We start from the raw sequence: 13,539 nt of genomic DNA on the forward strand, positions 1-13,539 counted from the left end.
AGACTGAGATATCATTGACCCTGGGCTGGCCCTAAAAAACTCCTGCCGAGATAAGATAATAAATGAAACTCTCCCCTCTCCGACGGAAATTAAATTAGCTCCAGGCTTAGAAAGACTGCACTTAAGTCGATCCTCTTATAAGTGTGACGCTTTCTCTGACTGACTGTGAGTGGAACCTCGTTAAAGAGAAGACAGTTTGCGCTGCGATTCGGCTGCTAGCGGAGCCAACAATGGAGCGTTGGGCGGGCAGAGTGGCCGTCGTGACAGGGGCCAGTGCGGGAATCGGTGCTGGAATTGCGAAAGCGTTGGTGCTCAACGGCATGAAGGTGGTTGGAATGGCCAGAAGAGCAGACAAAGTTGAGGTATACCAGTTTTTTTTTTAAATTTATTTATTGACTTTTTTTAATTTTAAAAGTTCAAGTAATTTAATGTCAAAATAAATAAAATAAATAATTTTTATTTTAAGTAATATATTTTTCTTTTGCTAACTCAAATATTTCATTTTTTTATAATCTGTTATTTAAATAATAATAAAAACATCATTTTTTAGTTTTTCACCCTTAAATTATTTAATTGACTGAATAACATTAGTCCTAGATATAAAATTCTCCCTGGAAATTATTTTCGTAGCATTGTGTTTATTATAAATTTTAATTTTAAAAACATCATCTACTAATTCAATAAACAAGTTTTAAGATGTTTAAAACAAATATATAACTATTAAAAAATAAAATACGTAATTGAATCATAAGCAATAAACCTTTATAAAAAAATGTAGTCTACTCGTCCACAGATGATTTGTTATATTATCTTAAAAACAACATTTTGTGCACAAAGTTACAAATGTTTATTCTTACATCACGAAAATAAATAGGATTTAGTAAAAGAGTTACTGGCAGCAAATGCTCCTGGCGAGCTGCACGCGGTCAGGGTTGACCTTTCGAACCACGAAGAACTGCAGGCGGCCGTGCAATGGACCAAAGAAAAGCTCGGCGGCATCGATGTGCTTGTAAATAACGCTGCCGTTCTTCACTCGACCTCTTTAGCCGGTGGTAAGAATAGAAAATTGTAAAATTTAGTTGACCCCATCTTTTTTTTTTTGAAGAGGGGCAAGAAGACCCTTGGCCAAAGTGGCGGGCGATGGCCGACCTGAATTTAATTGCATTGCAGGTCCTCACAAAAGAGGCAGTGAAAGATATGAGGAGTAGAGGTGTTGACGATGGACACATTGTTCACATCGGAAGGTAAAATTACTTCTTGCTTGGGAATTTGAACATAAATTTGGACTTTTTTTAATTTCAGTATTGTTGGGACGAGAATCGTAGACATGCCAGGTGGTTATGCCTTTGCAGGAATCAAACATGCCATCGGGGTGATGACCGAAGGTTTGAGGCGGGAACTGAGAGACCTGGGAACCAAAATCAGGGTCACGGTATTTTATCGTTAACAAAAAAATGAATATTACTTTTACTTTCATTTTCCCAGAATATTAGCCCAGGGTTTGTAAAGACGGATTGGTGGATGGCAAACGGATTGTCTGAGATTGAAAAGGAAAAAATGTACTCTGAAAATCCCAGTTTGGAGGTGGAGGACATTGCCAATGCTGTGATCTACGCACTCGCGTGTCCGCCACATGTGCAGATCCACCAACTCACCATCCAACCTGTGGGAGAATTTTTTTAAACTGCTCAGAAGCTATTTAGCACAGAAATAGATTAATAATTGATCAAATAACAGATGAATAATTTGAACCCAATAAAACAATATTTTTGCAAGTATTTCTAAATTTAATAACTAATTGTAAGAAATAAAGAATGCTGAAATAATTTACTTAATAATACTTACGTAATAATTTAATTATTTCAAGATTAATGGTAGACTTCTTATTGATTTCCCATAACATTCGGGGAACCATAACTATAGTAATGTACCAGAATTACATATTAATAAATTAAATATAGTGCTAAACCTGTTAATTTATATTTAGAGTCTTTGTTTGCCTTATATTTTTGTTAATATGATTTTGCTAGAATGCAAAATTTTTTAATCAAGATTTCGTAATAAGTTTTGAAGCGCAAAACGTGTTTAGAAAAAAATCGCGGCTCTAGGGAGATGAGAAATAGCGTCGGTCGACAAAAATTTTTCGGCCCATTCATTCTGATGTAGCTTTACGGGAACACCAAACAATAAATAAAACCGGAGAAACGCGCACGCCAAAAAAGCAGCACACAAAATGTATGCATCACGGGTTTGTGTAGAAAAGAAAGTGCTCCCCTTATTTATCCTCAAATAGATGCTGAACACCTCAATATTTTAATCTACATTTAAACTTGTTTTAGAATTGACACATCACACATAATACAAGTACGTAAGAATCTATTAATAATAAAATATTATAAATATGGATCGTGCAAATCTGTATCTCATGTCTCATGTCATTCTAAAACATTATATAATATTTTTATTTTTACGAACAACAAAAATGTATTCAAGTAGGATTTTTTTTAGTAAATAACTGAAGCTCAATAACTGAAAAAGAATATTTATTTTTTACAAAATCACGTGTCGTGGTTTTAACAACTTTCGCTGTTCTAAGAAATTTAACAGAAACAAACGTAACCGTAATTAAGATTTAATAAAAAGCAGTTTTTTTAATTTTTATATTTTTACTTTCACTTTGTGAATCTCCCTGTTCTAAAAAGATTGAAATAATATAGTTTCTAAAATAAAATTGAAAATAAATATAAAATATGTAATATAATAAATATGATATAATATTAAACAAATAAAAACATTGGAACTCGCATACATACTCTGTACATAAAATATTTCATGAGAATAACCCATGTATGTTAAAAGGCACAGTCAGAAATTTTTCATTCATTATATTATTGTCTAGACCTGCCAAAACATTTTTTCCCATTTCTCGTGTTATTGCTTGAACGGGGCCAACGAAGGAATAATGAGAGCACTCTACACTTTTGATACAAAAGACGATGTTTTTGTGTCATATGAATTGGTGTGAAAAATTAATGGATTCAAAAGGTTGGCAGACGGGTGTGACTAGAGACCTGTTCATATTTAGCCAGTTTTATTTAAAATGTGATGATCTGGTTTAGATCGATAGATCGTGTTTTTGAATGATTTTGTCCAACTAAAAACCACTATAGGAAATTAAAAATTCTAAATTATTGGTGGAAGGGTTGATAATTATGAAAATACGTGTGACATCACACGTTTCATGTTTTTTTCTCGTCATAATAGTGGATTTTAATTTTCCGAGAGGATGGAAAAGAATGCAATTCAAATGTGTTTTTCATTCTGAACCAAAGTAAGGTGAGGGGAAAATTATCTGCCTCAAAATGTGATACTTTTTTTTAGGAAATGAAAAGCAGTTTTTCTTTCAGATTAGAAGCATTAACTAAAATTGCGGCCACTAGACGAATATGCGTTTGAAATCCAGCAGATTCATTGCAAGAAGTGTAGCCCGGCCACGGAAGCTCTCCTTGTTGGAAAGGAAAAGGCAACAGCAGCAGCAGCGCAGCAGTCTGGCGACAAATCCCTTTGTGAAATCCGAGGAGGCCGTAACAGGAGGCGAGAGTTTGCGGCAGCTGAATGGGGCCGCTTTTTGGCACTGCCGCGTTTTGGCCGTGCCGAGTGCCAAGCAACGTGTGAAAAAGGAAGTCGCCCTGCTACTGCCGGCCGCATTATGCAAATCATTTTATTATTGTTTCATGAGTTACGCACGCAGCCTTGGTAATTACCAGCAACTCCGGCTTCAATTCTGGGCACGACATTCGCCCATAAATTTGTCCTCTATTCTCCCCGGAGAATGAACAATTTTTCTCTCTCTGAGAATCGATTGATTTCGTTTCTGGTCCCTCGAGACCTTTCATCCTATTTTACCTTTTTTCTTTTATTGTAGCCAGAGACAAAGGAAGTTCGACGCCGAACCTTTTATTCTAATCTAAATATAATGGAGTGTTGGGAATTTCGTTCCGATCACAGAGAATAAATCACTTGAAAGCAAAGACCCGTCCGTGTTTCCGTTTTTTTTATCTGCGGAAAAAGGCCGTAAACGCATATCGAGCGATGGAAAAAGTGCCACTTGCATTGCACCCTCAATCAAGGCTAGTCGTAATGTTTGATGTGCTTGACGGTGAACATTAACGATCGGAAGGGGACAGATTTTATGCAACCGTTTGGCCAGGCAAGACTAACTGGTTGCATACTCGGCAATATCAGGCGCTATTATGTGAATGGGTTAAACTGGCGGTGGGAATAAAGCACGCATCCATAGTTTTAAATTTCATTAAAAGCTTTGAAATCGACATGAAATTTGTTAATTTTTTTAATGGATGGTCACCACTTTTAAAAAACCAACATTGGTCTAATAAATTATGTTTAACTTTTATGTTAAATGAATTTAATATTTAATGCATATTTTCCTGGATCGAAAACAGCCAAGCTAAGAAAACATCTTTGATGGAATACATATTCAACTGAAGCTAATATATTACCATGCAAGAAAATTTTTTGGTCATGTTTTTTGTAGGGCTGATTTCGCAAACCGGTGGCCAAGGTCGGAAATTCTTTGATTTTTAGCGTGTCCTAATCTTCTTAAAACTTAGACTCCCCCCCCCCCCCTCCTAATCTAGCCCCGCAAAAAAATCAGCAAAATCCGGTTATTTCCGGCAAAAAACCCAATTGCAGGATACGTACAAATTAAAAAAAAAAAATACTTATGTGTAAATTCTGTTCATAATTATTGATAACAAAATTATTTGTGCCACTTTTGTACTGCGTATTAATTTTTTTGAAATAAAAATTTAATTTACAGAAATTCAAAAATCTAAGTAAAGTAACATAATGTGATCAACAAACTGTACAACTAATATATTAATAATTTTAATTTGAAATTTGTATTCATTCCATTTACAAAGGGGTCAGACAATATTCAAGAATAGGAATAAATAAATTGCAATACAGCATTAATCAATCTCCTGAAACCATAATTAAACATGTGCATCTGTTACAATAATTATTATACCAACTAGAAGTCCAGGGCATAACAAAAGAATGTATTTTTTTTCAACTATACAAAATGCTCTTGGCAGCTAACGGTTTTAATCTGTTAATTTAATGAGCACCTATAACATCAGCCCAGTGGAAAATAAAAATTGCATGCTGCAAGCAATATCATATTGTTTAAAGGACAGCAGAAAGAACAGTGCAAGGGATTTTATGTTGCTCCAACCTTAGGGCACATCTCAAAGGAAACTATCTTGATTATTCAGTCGCTCCTTCTTCCTCATGGCTGTTTGTAGCTAAAGAGCCCTAAAAATAAAAAGGACTCCATATTAACATGAGGTCAAATCAGATATCAGAACCATATAACCATCCATATGGAGACCAATAATCTTAGTTTATTAGAAGAAAAATTGGCATCAGCAGCCATCATTGCTAAGAAAACTTTACTCTACTTAATCAATAAGCTAGTTTTAATAAAACACATGAAACTAAGGTATTTTAAATGATTTAGATAACAAACCTGATTTTCATCAGAATCATAAGTGAAAGATCCATCAATGCCGGCCGACTCCACTTGCTCGCCATCCGCAGAACTGAAACTTCCTATTTCAGCAACAAACTTTGGTTTGCTGCGTTGAGGGTGAGAGTAGACTTCAACATTGCCGTCGTTTCCCTCAGACACCTGAAACAAATATAAAACATCAGGTAAATTCAATACTAAAAGGTTATTTTAAATGATTTGATTACAAACCTGTATTTCATCAGGATCATGAGAGGAAGATCCATCAGTGTTGGACGGCTCCACTTGCTCGCCATCCGCAGAAATGAAACTTCCTTTTCCAGCAACAAACTTTGGATTGCTGCGTTGAAGGTGAGAGGAGGCGACCTCAACAATGCCGTCGTTTCCCTCAGACACCTGAAACTAATATAAAACACCAGTTAAATTCAATGCCTGATGCGACTGACTCGCCTGACGCGACTGACTCGCCTGACGCGACTGACTCGCCTGACGCGACTGACTCGCCTGACGCGACTGACGCGCCTGACGCGACTGACGCGCCTGACGCGACTGACGCGCCTGACGCGACTGACGCGCCTGACGCGACTGACGCGCCTGACGCGACTGACGCGCCTGACGCGACTGACGCGCCTGACGCGACTGACGCGCCTGACGCGACTGACGCGCCTGACGCGACTGACGCGCCTGACGCGACTGACGCGCCTGACGCGACTGACGCGCCTGACGCGACTGACGCGCCTGACGCGACTGACGCGCCTGACGCGACTGACTCGACTGACGCGACTGACTCGCCTGACGCGACTGACTCGCCTGACGCGACTGACTCGCCTGACGCGACTGACTCGCCTGACGCGACTGACTCGCCTGACGCGACTGACTCGCCTGACGCGACTGACTCGCCTGACGCGACTGACTCGCCTGACGCGACTGACTCGCCTGACGCGACTGACTCGCCTGACTCGCCTGACGCGACTGACTCGCCTGACGCGACTGACTCGCCTGACGCGACTGACTCGCCTGACGCCGGACTGTGGTCCACCTGATCATCACGTTGAGTTGCAATTTCTGTGCCACTGTAGTCAGTGAGCGGCTGTCCATTCTTTTCATCATAAATGTTGATGCTAAAACTCAATTTTAATAAAAAACTTTCAATTTAGCGATAAATCATAACTTACATCAAAATGACATAATTGCCATTGTGGTTTCTTATGCAATTCAACACATGCGTTGGCAGGTACGAGGCACGATAATGCTTCTTACAATTTGGGCATCTATGCCTAGGCCGCCAAAATAACATTTTCGGCTGAAACGCACGTCTGGCAGTTTCTTGATGTGTTGTGTTTTAAGCATTCCTCTTTTGCCCTTCTTTTGGTTGTTCTTAAAATGTGGATGACTTCGACGGGCTGCGAAGACTGGCTGCTTGCAAACGCAGTCAAAGGGCAGGATGGAAAATTCGCCTGTTTTCGTAGATGATGCGACCCTACATCTCAGGCGGCCGCGACAGGTCAGTGGTCAAAAAATGCCCTTCACTCAGGACCACCTCAGGTGCGATCTTGAACACCGCACTGGCAATGGGTTTGCCTGTCCAGCGGTCATAGGTCATCTAAAACTAGACAAGGTCTCCGATTTTCAGGTGCTCGATGTTGTTGGCCATCGGCATGGCAACAGCAGTCAAGTCCTACACAAACGCCGTGGGTTTTTTTTTTATCAGTCTTCAACCTGTAATGAACACAGGCAAATTAAATTTTCACAATTTTTAATTCTCGGGCGCGTGAAACGCGACAGTTTCTGCCAATAACTGTTTTTCACTCACTTTTATGGCTTTGCATTTGCACACACGCTATTGTGCAGTGCATCGCACACTGGGCCTCCAGTGGCAAACCTGGCCAATTTAAGCCTGCGCGGCGATGTTGCGGCCACGGACGAGTCTCACCGGCTCGTTGGACACCCATATGAGAGTTTGACGGCGGCCGACGGCCGCACGGTCTGGCCGCAATGGGTAAAACACGGACGATAAGACGCACGATCGCACAACTCGAAACGAAGTTAACTAACACAAAACAAAAGACAATCTGTAAGGTTAGCCAAAGGATTGAAAGGATTTTGCATCTTGCGTTAGCCAGTCATGGGATACAAAAAAAGGCGGAGCCTCCCTATCCCCACAGTGTTAAGCTGGCACAATGTAATCAAATGGGAGCTGGTACTTAAGCCCCGCCCTTATTCAAGACTATCTCTATGCCTGAATTTGAAAGTCGGCGCACGTCGAGGCGCATAATAAATTATGCATTATTTTTCTTCATATAAATAAATATATATACATTTTTCAATTTTGCTTCTAATTTGAAGAATCAACTTCAAAATGTGTTTGACTATTACAATTATACAATAACGCGTACAGCTTTGATTAATTTAAATTTTAATTTCATGAAAATCCCTGATCTAAATTTTTAATTATAATAAACATATGCAATTGGAATAAAAATTATTTTAGTTGAATTGGAAATTGGATTATCTGTTTGCAAAAGCAACTTAAAAAATTTACCATCACTTAGAACAACATCATAATTTATTTTAATTTTCTTCATCCAACACTGATCCTATATAAGGAAGGACGATTATTAAATTTGTGAACAAATTATTTCATTGATGAAAAAGACATTGGAATCTTTTTTTTTTATTACATTACCTTCAAATTTCCAAATAAAATTTCCCACAGTGAGAACCCATTAATTTTGGAAAGATTTAATGACTTTGTAACAATCAAAAAATTTTATTTCTGGGTTAATTAAGACGAGAAAAAAATCTTTTTTTAAATTATAATATTACAACAATTCTAGTATAACAATTGAAATTAGTTTTTAGTTATTATGAGTTGACGATTTCAAAATCCAACTTAAAAAATATTGTTGACGGAATGCTGATAAATTTTTTTTTTCCAAAATGATCACTTACGTATTTGACAAAAATAAAGCCTCTTGTTATTAGGGAATAATAAAACTCGCCAGAATAACAGCTAAACACATTTTGTAATCGATTTTTTAGATATTAAATAAAAAATATTTAAAATTAAAATTTACACGCAAAATCAAATTTGATGGCTGGCAAGAAAGATTTTGTTAGGTGTCCTCGTCGCCAATTTGCTGTAGCTCGTACGGCCTTACGGCCTTTGTAAAAGGACCTCAAATGTTCGAGGGCGGCCAGCGACCGCTCTCCGGAAGGGAGAACGAGAGAGAGACGTGCGTTCAGTTCAAAGGGTAGAAAAGTTCTAATTTTATTTGGTTGGCAGTTGTACCAACTGTATTATATTTACATATGTATGTATTAAGTTACCAACATCACAACAGTTATCTTGATGTAACTTATTTATTCCAAAAATGAAGAATATTTTAATCGAAGTAGAGTTTTAGCATAAACGTGTATGTACAATGAAGCCACAGGCTTGCCGCTCAACCGACTACGATGGGACCCCAGTTATACTCACACCCCAAGTGAATGAGACCACTGGCAACAAGTTTTAAATATTACAAATAAATATTTTAAAAATAATTTAATTACGGACATACATTTAACAAAAATTTTATTTTATTTTAACAATTTTTTAATTTAGTTAGTTTTAGTTTTACTAGTTAATTAATACTTCCAATAATTTTCATTTCCAACAAATATAAATCGGCTAATTTTCCGACTTGATAGATAATTTTAATTAATTAAATATTTTTTTCTTCAATTCAAATTTTACATTTTATGATACAAAACATAAAATCATCCCATTTTTTTTATTTTTGTGTGGTTCCAATAAAAAATAATCAAAAGTAAAATAAAATCAAGATTTTGTAGTAGAAGTTCACGATCGAGGGTTGATTCATGGTGGATTGAATCCACCATTGATTTTATGGTGGATTCAATCCACCATAAAATCAAGATATATACTTAAATTTATTTGTTCCTAAGATTAATAACACAACTAAATTTTGGATGAAGTTGTATGAAAGTAATGAAACATAAATTTTTTTCAATTAATTATATAGTGAGCATCAAAAGATTTGTCATGGCATTGCCAAGCCTTACTTCCCACTCATCGCTTGAAAATTAATTAAGAAAAGGCGAAACGTGAAAGGGTCTAATGTGGGGGCTGGTGTGCAGCCGAGAGTCAAAACACCGTTTGCCAAGAGAGAAAATTGAAATGTCCTTGGTTAGTGCAGCCATTGTTTCGTCGGGTGCGCTGCAAACCCGCTGCTGGTTCTTCGCCGGTCGTCGTTTGAACGAATTCCCTGCACGAGTGTGTTGGGTTAATTACCCTTGACTATTGAGAAGCAGGTCACACGGCTAATGAAACATTCAACTGCCAGCGGCTGCTTGCGCAAATCTAATTCGCGTTTGCATCTGGCGCTCTCTCTTAAAAAGGCTCGATATTTTCCTTAAATAAATCGAGTATGAATTAAAAGTGCTGCAAAGAGGTCAATGAATTAAATCTCAACAAAAGCCATGCAGGCTTATGTTTATTTTCGAGCACTTCATCAACGTAGAATGCTAAATTCTGGAGAGGTGGAAAAAGTATTTTCGTTTTATATTTTAATTTAATTCAGCACACTTCGAAATTCATCATTAAATTTCCAAACGCATGGCGATCTTAAAAAATTTCAAAAAATATTTGATCCATAAAAAAAATCCAAATTTTGACTTTGAGTCCTGTGAAGCCAAATTAAGAAAATTCTAACAAAATGGACTAACTATCTAAAAAAGATGATAATAATTTAATTGGCTTCATTTTGCTATGAAGATTTTTATTTAAAAAATTTTCCACGCTATGAAATAATTATTTGAAAAAATTTCGGCACAATGCTTTATTTTATTTTTGATTTAAAATAAATATTATTCCACTTCATCAACTATATTATTGCTGCATTTATGAATATTGTTTTTGAACGCGTTGTAATGATATTTTTAATCGGCTCCATGTCATTTTTATTTTTCTGTCTGCCACTCGCGACGCATACGTCTCTCATCCCCGTCTTGACTTGTTAGCTCGGTCTTTTAATTTCGAGCAGCAGCAGCCACCGTCAGGCGCCAGCAGGATGGAGAGAGAGTGTGTGTCAGTGGTCAGGTCACTGGTCAGTGTGCTGTGTGCATGTGCAACGATAGCAAAAAGTTGCGTCTCGCCCGTGCGTATCTCGCAGAATTTGAGCCTATGGAGGACTTGAAGGACCTTGCCGACCTGCCGAGGACCCCAAATGGACCAGGGACTATCACTCCAAGGTAGGGAAAACCGCGATTCTAATTTTAATAAACGCGCGCCGGGCTCTTTTCGCATCGGCCCGCCGGCACATGTGGCCCCTGTCGCGCATCCGAGACTGGTTCAGAATTGAGAAGGGCAACATAGCGTAAGCGCTGAGAAATTCCAACGCCGATTTCTCAATTATTGCCGATTGAGCCGATATGTGCGCCGAATTTTCGGTCACCCAGTAAAATGTGACTTTTGGACTGCTTTTAATCAAATGCGTTAAAACAATAATAAATATGATTTTAGGATCCTTTAAAGTGATTCTTAGATAAAAAAAAATCAAGTATTTTTTTCAAAGTTATTGTTTTATAACGACTTTTTGTACTATTTATAGAGTACATTTTAGCCTAAACGTAATATTTTTTTTATTGAAAATGAAGAATTTTCACTATTTGTACTTCCAATCATGATTCGACTAATAATTTCTATTTAGAAAGAATCATTAATAATTACTACAAGTAGGAAATTTATCAGTTGATAAATTTTTCATATCATCAATGTAGGTTCTGCAATTTGTTTTTTGTATACAAGTTGTCGTTTAAATGATTCTTAAATTGATTTTAAATTAACTAATAATTATACAATATTGTCAACACGTTTTTCTCAATTTTCCAATCGGAGAGAAATTACAATCAAGAAAAGAAACGCAATTAGGAAAGTTTCACATATTTTTCAATATTAAATTCTTATATATATTATGCTCTTTATTTTATTATTATTTCTGAAAGGCCGCCCAGTTGGATAAATGGAGAAAACTGCGGACTTTCGGTCTGGGCGGCATGAAGAGGAGTGCATGGAATTGATTGGGCATTGTGAAAAGAGGCAATCTCGAGCAATTTCTGTGCGACCCTTTGCTCAACTAATTGAGTTATTTGTCTGATCAAAGAATGCTTTTTATCAATAGCAAATCTCTTTCGTCGCTGAATTCGTCCGAATTCACAAGTAAGAGGACTCTTTTTTTACAGAAAATGGATGCTCTTCGGCAAATGTAATGCGATTATCATTGTCCCTTTGCAGTGGGCGCAATTCGTGCGTCATTGTGTTCGTTTGCCGCTTTTGGACGCATAATCAGTAGGCAGAGCGTGCATGCGTAAGCAAAAGGCACACATTCGACCGTTTAATTAACTCGGTCCTGTCCTGCCGAGTGGAAGCAGCTCAAAACCAAAACACACACACAGCGGTGCATCCAGTGATGAAAACAACGCACGTTTTTATCATTGACAGGTATTACACGTGTGGTTGCCATAACTAGTTCTGAAGGAATTTGTTTTCATTTCAAATTTAGGATCCATTTTAAATTTAGGTACAAAGATCTCCAAGTAAAGAAATATTATTATATTTATTATTTCCCCAAATTTTATGTCACCAGCCATAAGAAAAGTGGTGGAAATATTTAATTTTTGATAAAATAAATGTATCGCGGGATCCATAGGTCTACAGAAATCATTATGCATTATAAAGTTATATAATAGAAATAGATATACGAGATACACAAAAAATACAAAACTGCGTTTTTTTTTATAAATTTTTTAGCTACATTTTTTTGCATTAAACTATAACATGGGCTTATTTTCTATGTTAAAATTACATTATAAATGTATTATGGTTGCTGCATGGATTATCGTACAGCTCCAGCTATTGTACAAATCGTAAGAAAGCCGCATTTATATCGCTAAGCTATTGAAATTTTTTGAAAAAATATTGACATAAAATGCACCCCACATCTATTTTGAGTCGATAAAAATTGGTTTATAAACGATTTTCTCCTCTAATCAGGAGTGAAGAGGAAAAAACAAAGTCGCAAGTCGCAACCTGTCAACGGCTTCCTGTTGTTATGAAACGGGCATTGAGACCCCTGCTGAAATTAGGCCACTGCATTCAAATACGCTAATATTCTGAACTTTTCTACCAATGGCATAATAGATTGATGCTTCTTGATTAAATTTATCAAAATATTTATTGGAAATTAATCAACTGTAGAGAGATAAATGCATTTTTCCTGGCTGTACAATATTCGGGTCACTTTAACGCAGGGCTCCAAAGATTGTACAACAAGGACGCTGGTTATGTATTTCTCGCTTTAAATGAGTTTTATGTGGTTTTATGCTAAAAAAAAATTGATGATGGACCGGGGTATATAAAAAAAATAAAAATTTTACGTCTGGCGAGACTAAAAACCCGGGTTTAAATTGAAACTAACCTGCTGCTTTCGCTGGGAACTGAACTCGGCCGATGCATGTCACCGGGATGGACCAAATTTACTCTTGTTTTCGCCCAAAAAACCCGCACTTCGCCCGAATTTTGAACAGAAAAGCGACTCTCGACATAACTAGAGACATTGTAAACAAATACTGACTCCGCCCACCTAATTTCCCTCTGATTCGCTGCACAAAAGGGCGCGATTGCATAGTGTACCATAGTACACTGTTTTGCTGCTGGCGGCGCTTCCCAATTCTTAAATTTTTGCAGCAACACTTGCGTTAAGAGTCCCGGGAAAAAAATTATTCGTGGTTTTTTATTAATAGCACAAAAGGAAATTTTATTCTGAATGTAATGATATATTTTAGAACTAAAATGTGTTACTAATTTTATATAATAATTAAGGATTTGCAAATGTTTATTATTTTTAATTAAAAATATTTTTTACAAGCATGGTCAAATGAGATAATTTATAGGCAATCAAATAAACTTTCTTTGCGCAATTGTC

General features: G+C 37.0%; 2 protein-coding genes across 3 annotated transcripts in view; both read left to right on the top strand.

Moving 5' to 3' along the window:
- The first annotated feature begins 111 nt into the window (after window positions 1-111).
- On the top strand, window positions 112-1,968 carry LOC132200363 (farnesol dehydrogenase-like). 2 transcript variants are annotated; one of them, XM_059625774.1, is made up of 5 exons: window positions 112-362; window positions 875-1,052; window positions 1,106-1,244; window positions 1,303-1,432; window positions 1,486-1,968. In XM_059625774.1, exons 1-5 carry the CDS (start codon window positions 231-233, stop codon window positions 1,681-1,683), a joined length of 777 nt encoding a protein of 258 aa, XP_059481757.1. In that variant the 5' UTR covers window positions 112-230; the 3' UTR covers window positions 1,684-1,968. The 2 variants fall into 2 exon arrangements, with proteins under 2 accessions (XP_059481757.1, XP_059481758.1); XM_059625775.1 differs by having other exon boundaries at window positions 875-1,049.
- Window positions 1,969-10,661: 8,693 nt separating this feature from the next.
- The window catches only part of LOC132200435 (uncharacterized), a 67,379-nt gene continuing 64,501 nt past the window's right edge, over window positions 10,662-13,539 (top strand). The window contains exon 1 of the mRNA XM_059625897.1: window positions 10,662-10,807. Coding sequence (XP_059481880.1) covers window positions 10,783-10,807 — 25 coding nt within the window. The 5' untranslated portion in view covers window positions 10,662-10,782. The remainder of the gene's footprint in view (window positions 10,808-13,539) is intronic.

Source organism: Neocloeon triangulifer, unplaced genomic scaffold (assembly GCF_031216515.1).
Source record: "Neocloeon triangulifer isolate White Clay Creek 2 clone unplaced genomic scaffold, ASM3121651v1 ptg000014l, whole genome shotgun sequence".
Lineage (NCBI taxonomy): Eukaryota > Metazoa > Arthropoda > Insecta > Ephemeroptera > Baetidae > Neocloeon > Neocloeon triangulifer.

What these genes read in the sequence shown, in the direction of transcription:
- LOC132200363 (XM_059625774.1), top strand. Translation starts at nt 231, where the DNA reads ATGGAGCGTTGGGCGGGCAGAGTGGCCGTCGTGACAGGGGCCAGTGCG. An exon ending in GAAGAGCAGACAAAGTTGAG is followed by an intron (nt 363 to 874) that starts GTATACCAGTTT and finishes GAAAATAAATAG; the next exon opens with GATTTAGTAAAAGAGTTACT. An exon ending in GAACCAAAATCAGGGTCACG is followed by an intron (nt 1,433 to 1,485) that starts GTATTTTATCGT and finishes TCATTTTCCCAG; the next exon opens with AATATTAGCCCAGGGTTTGT.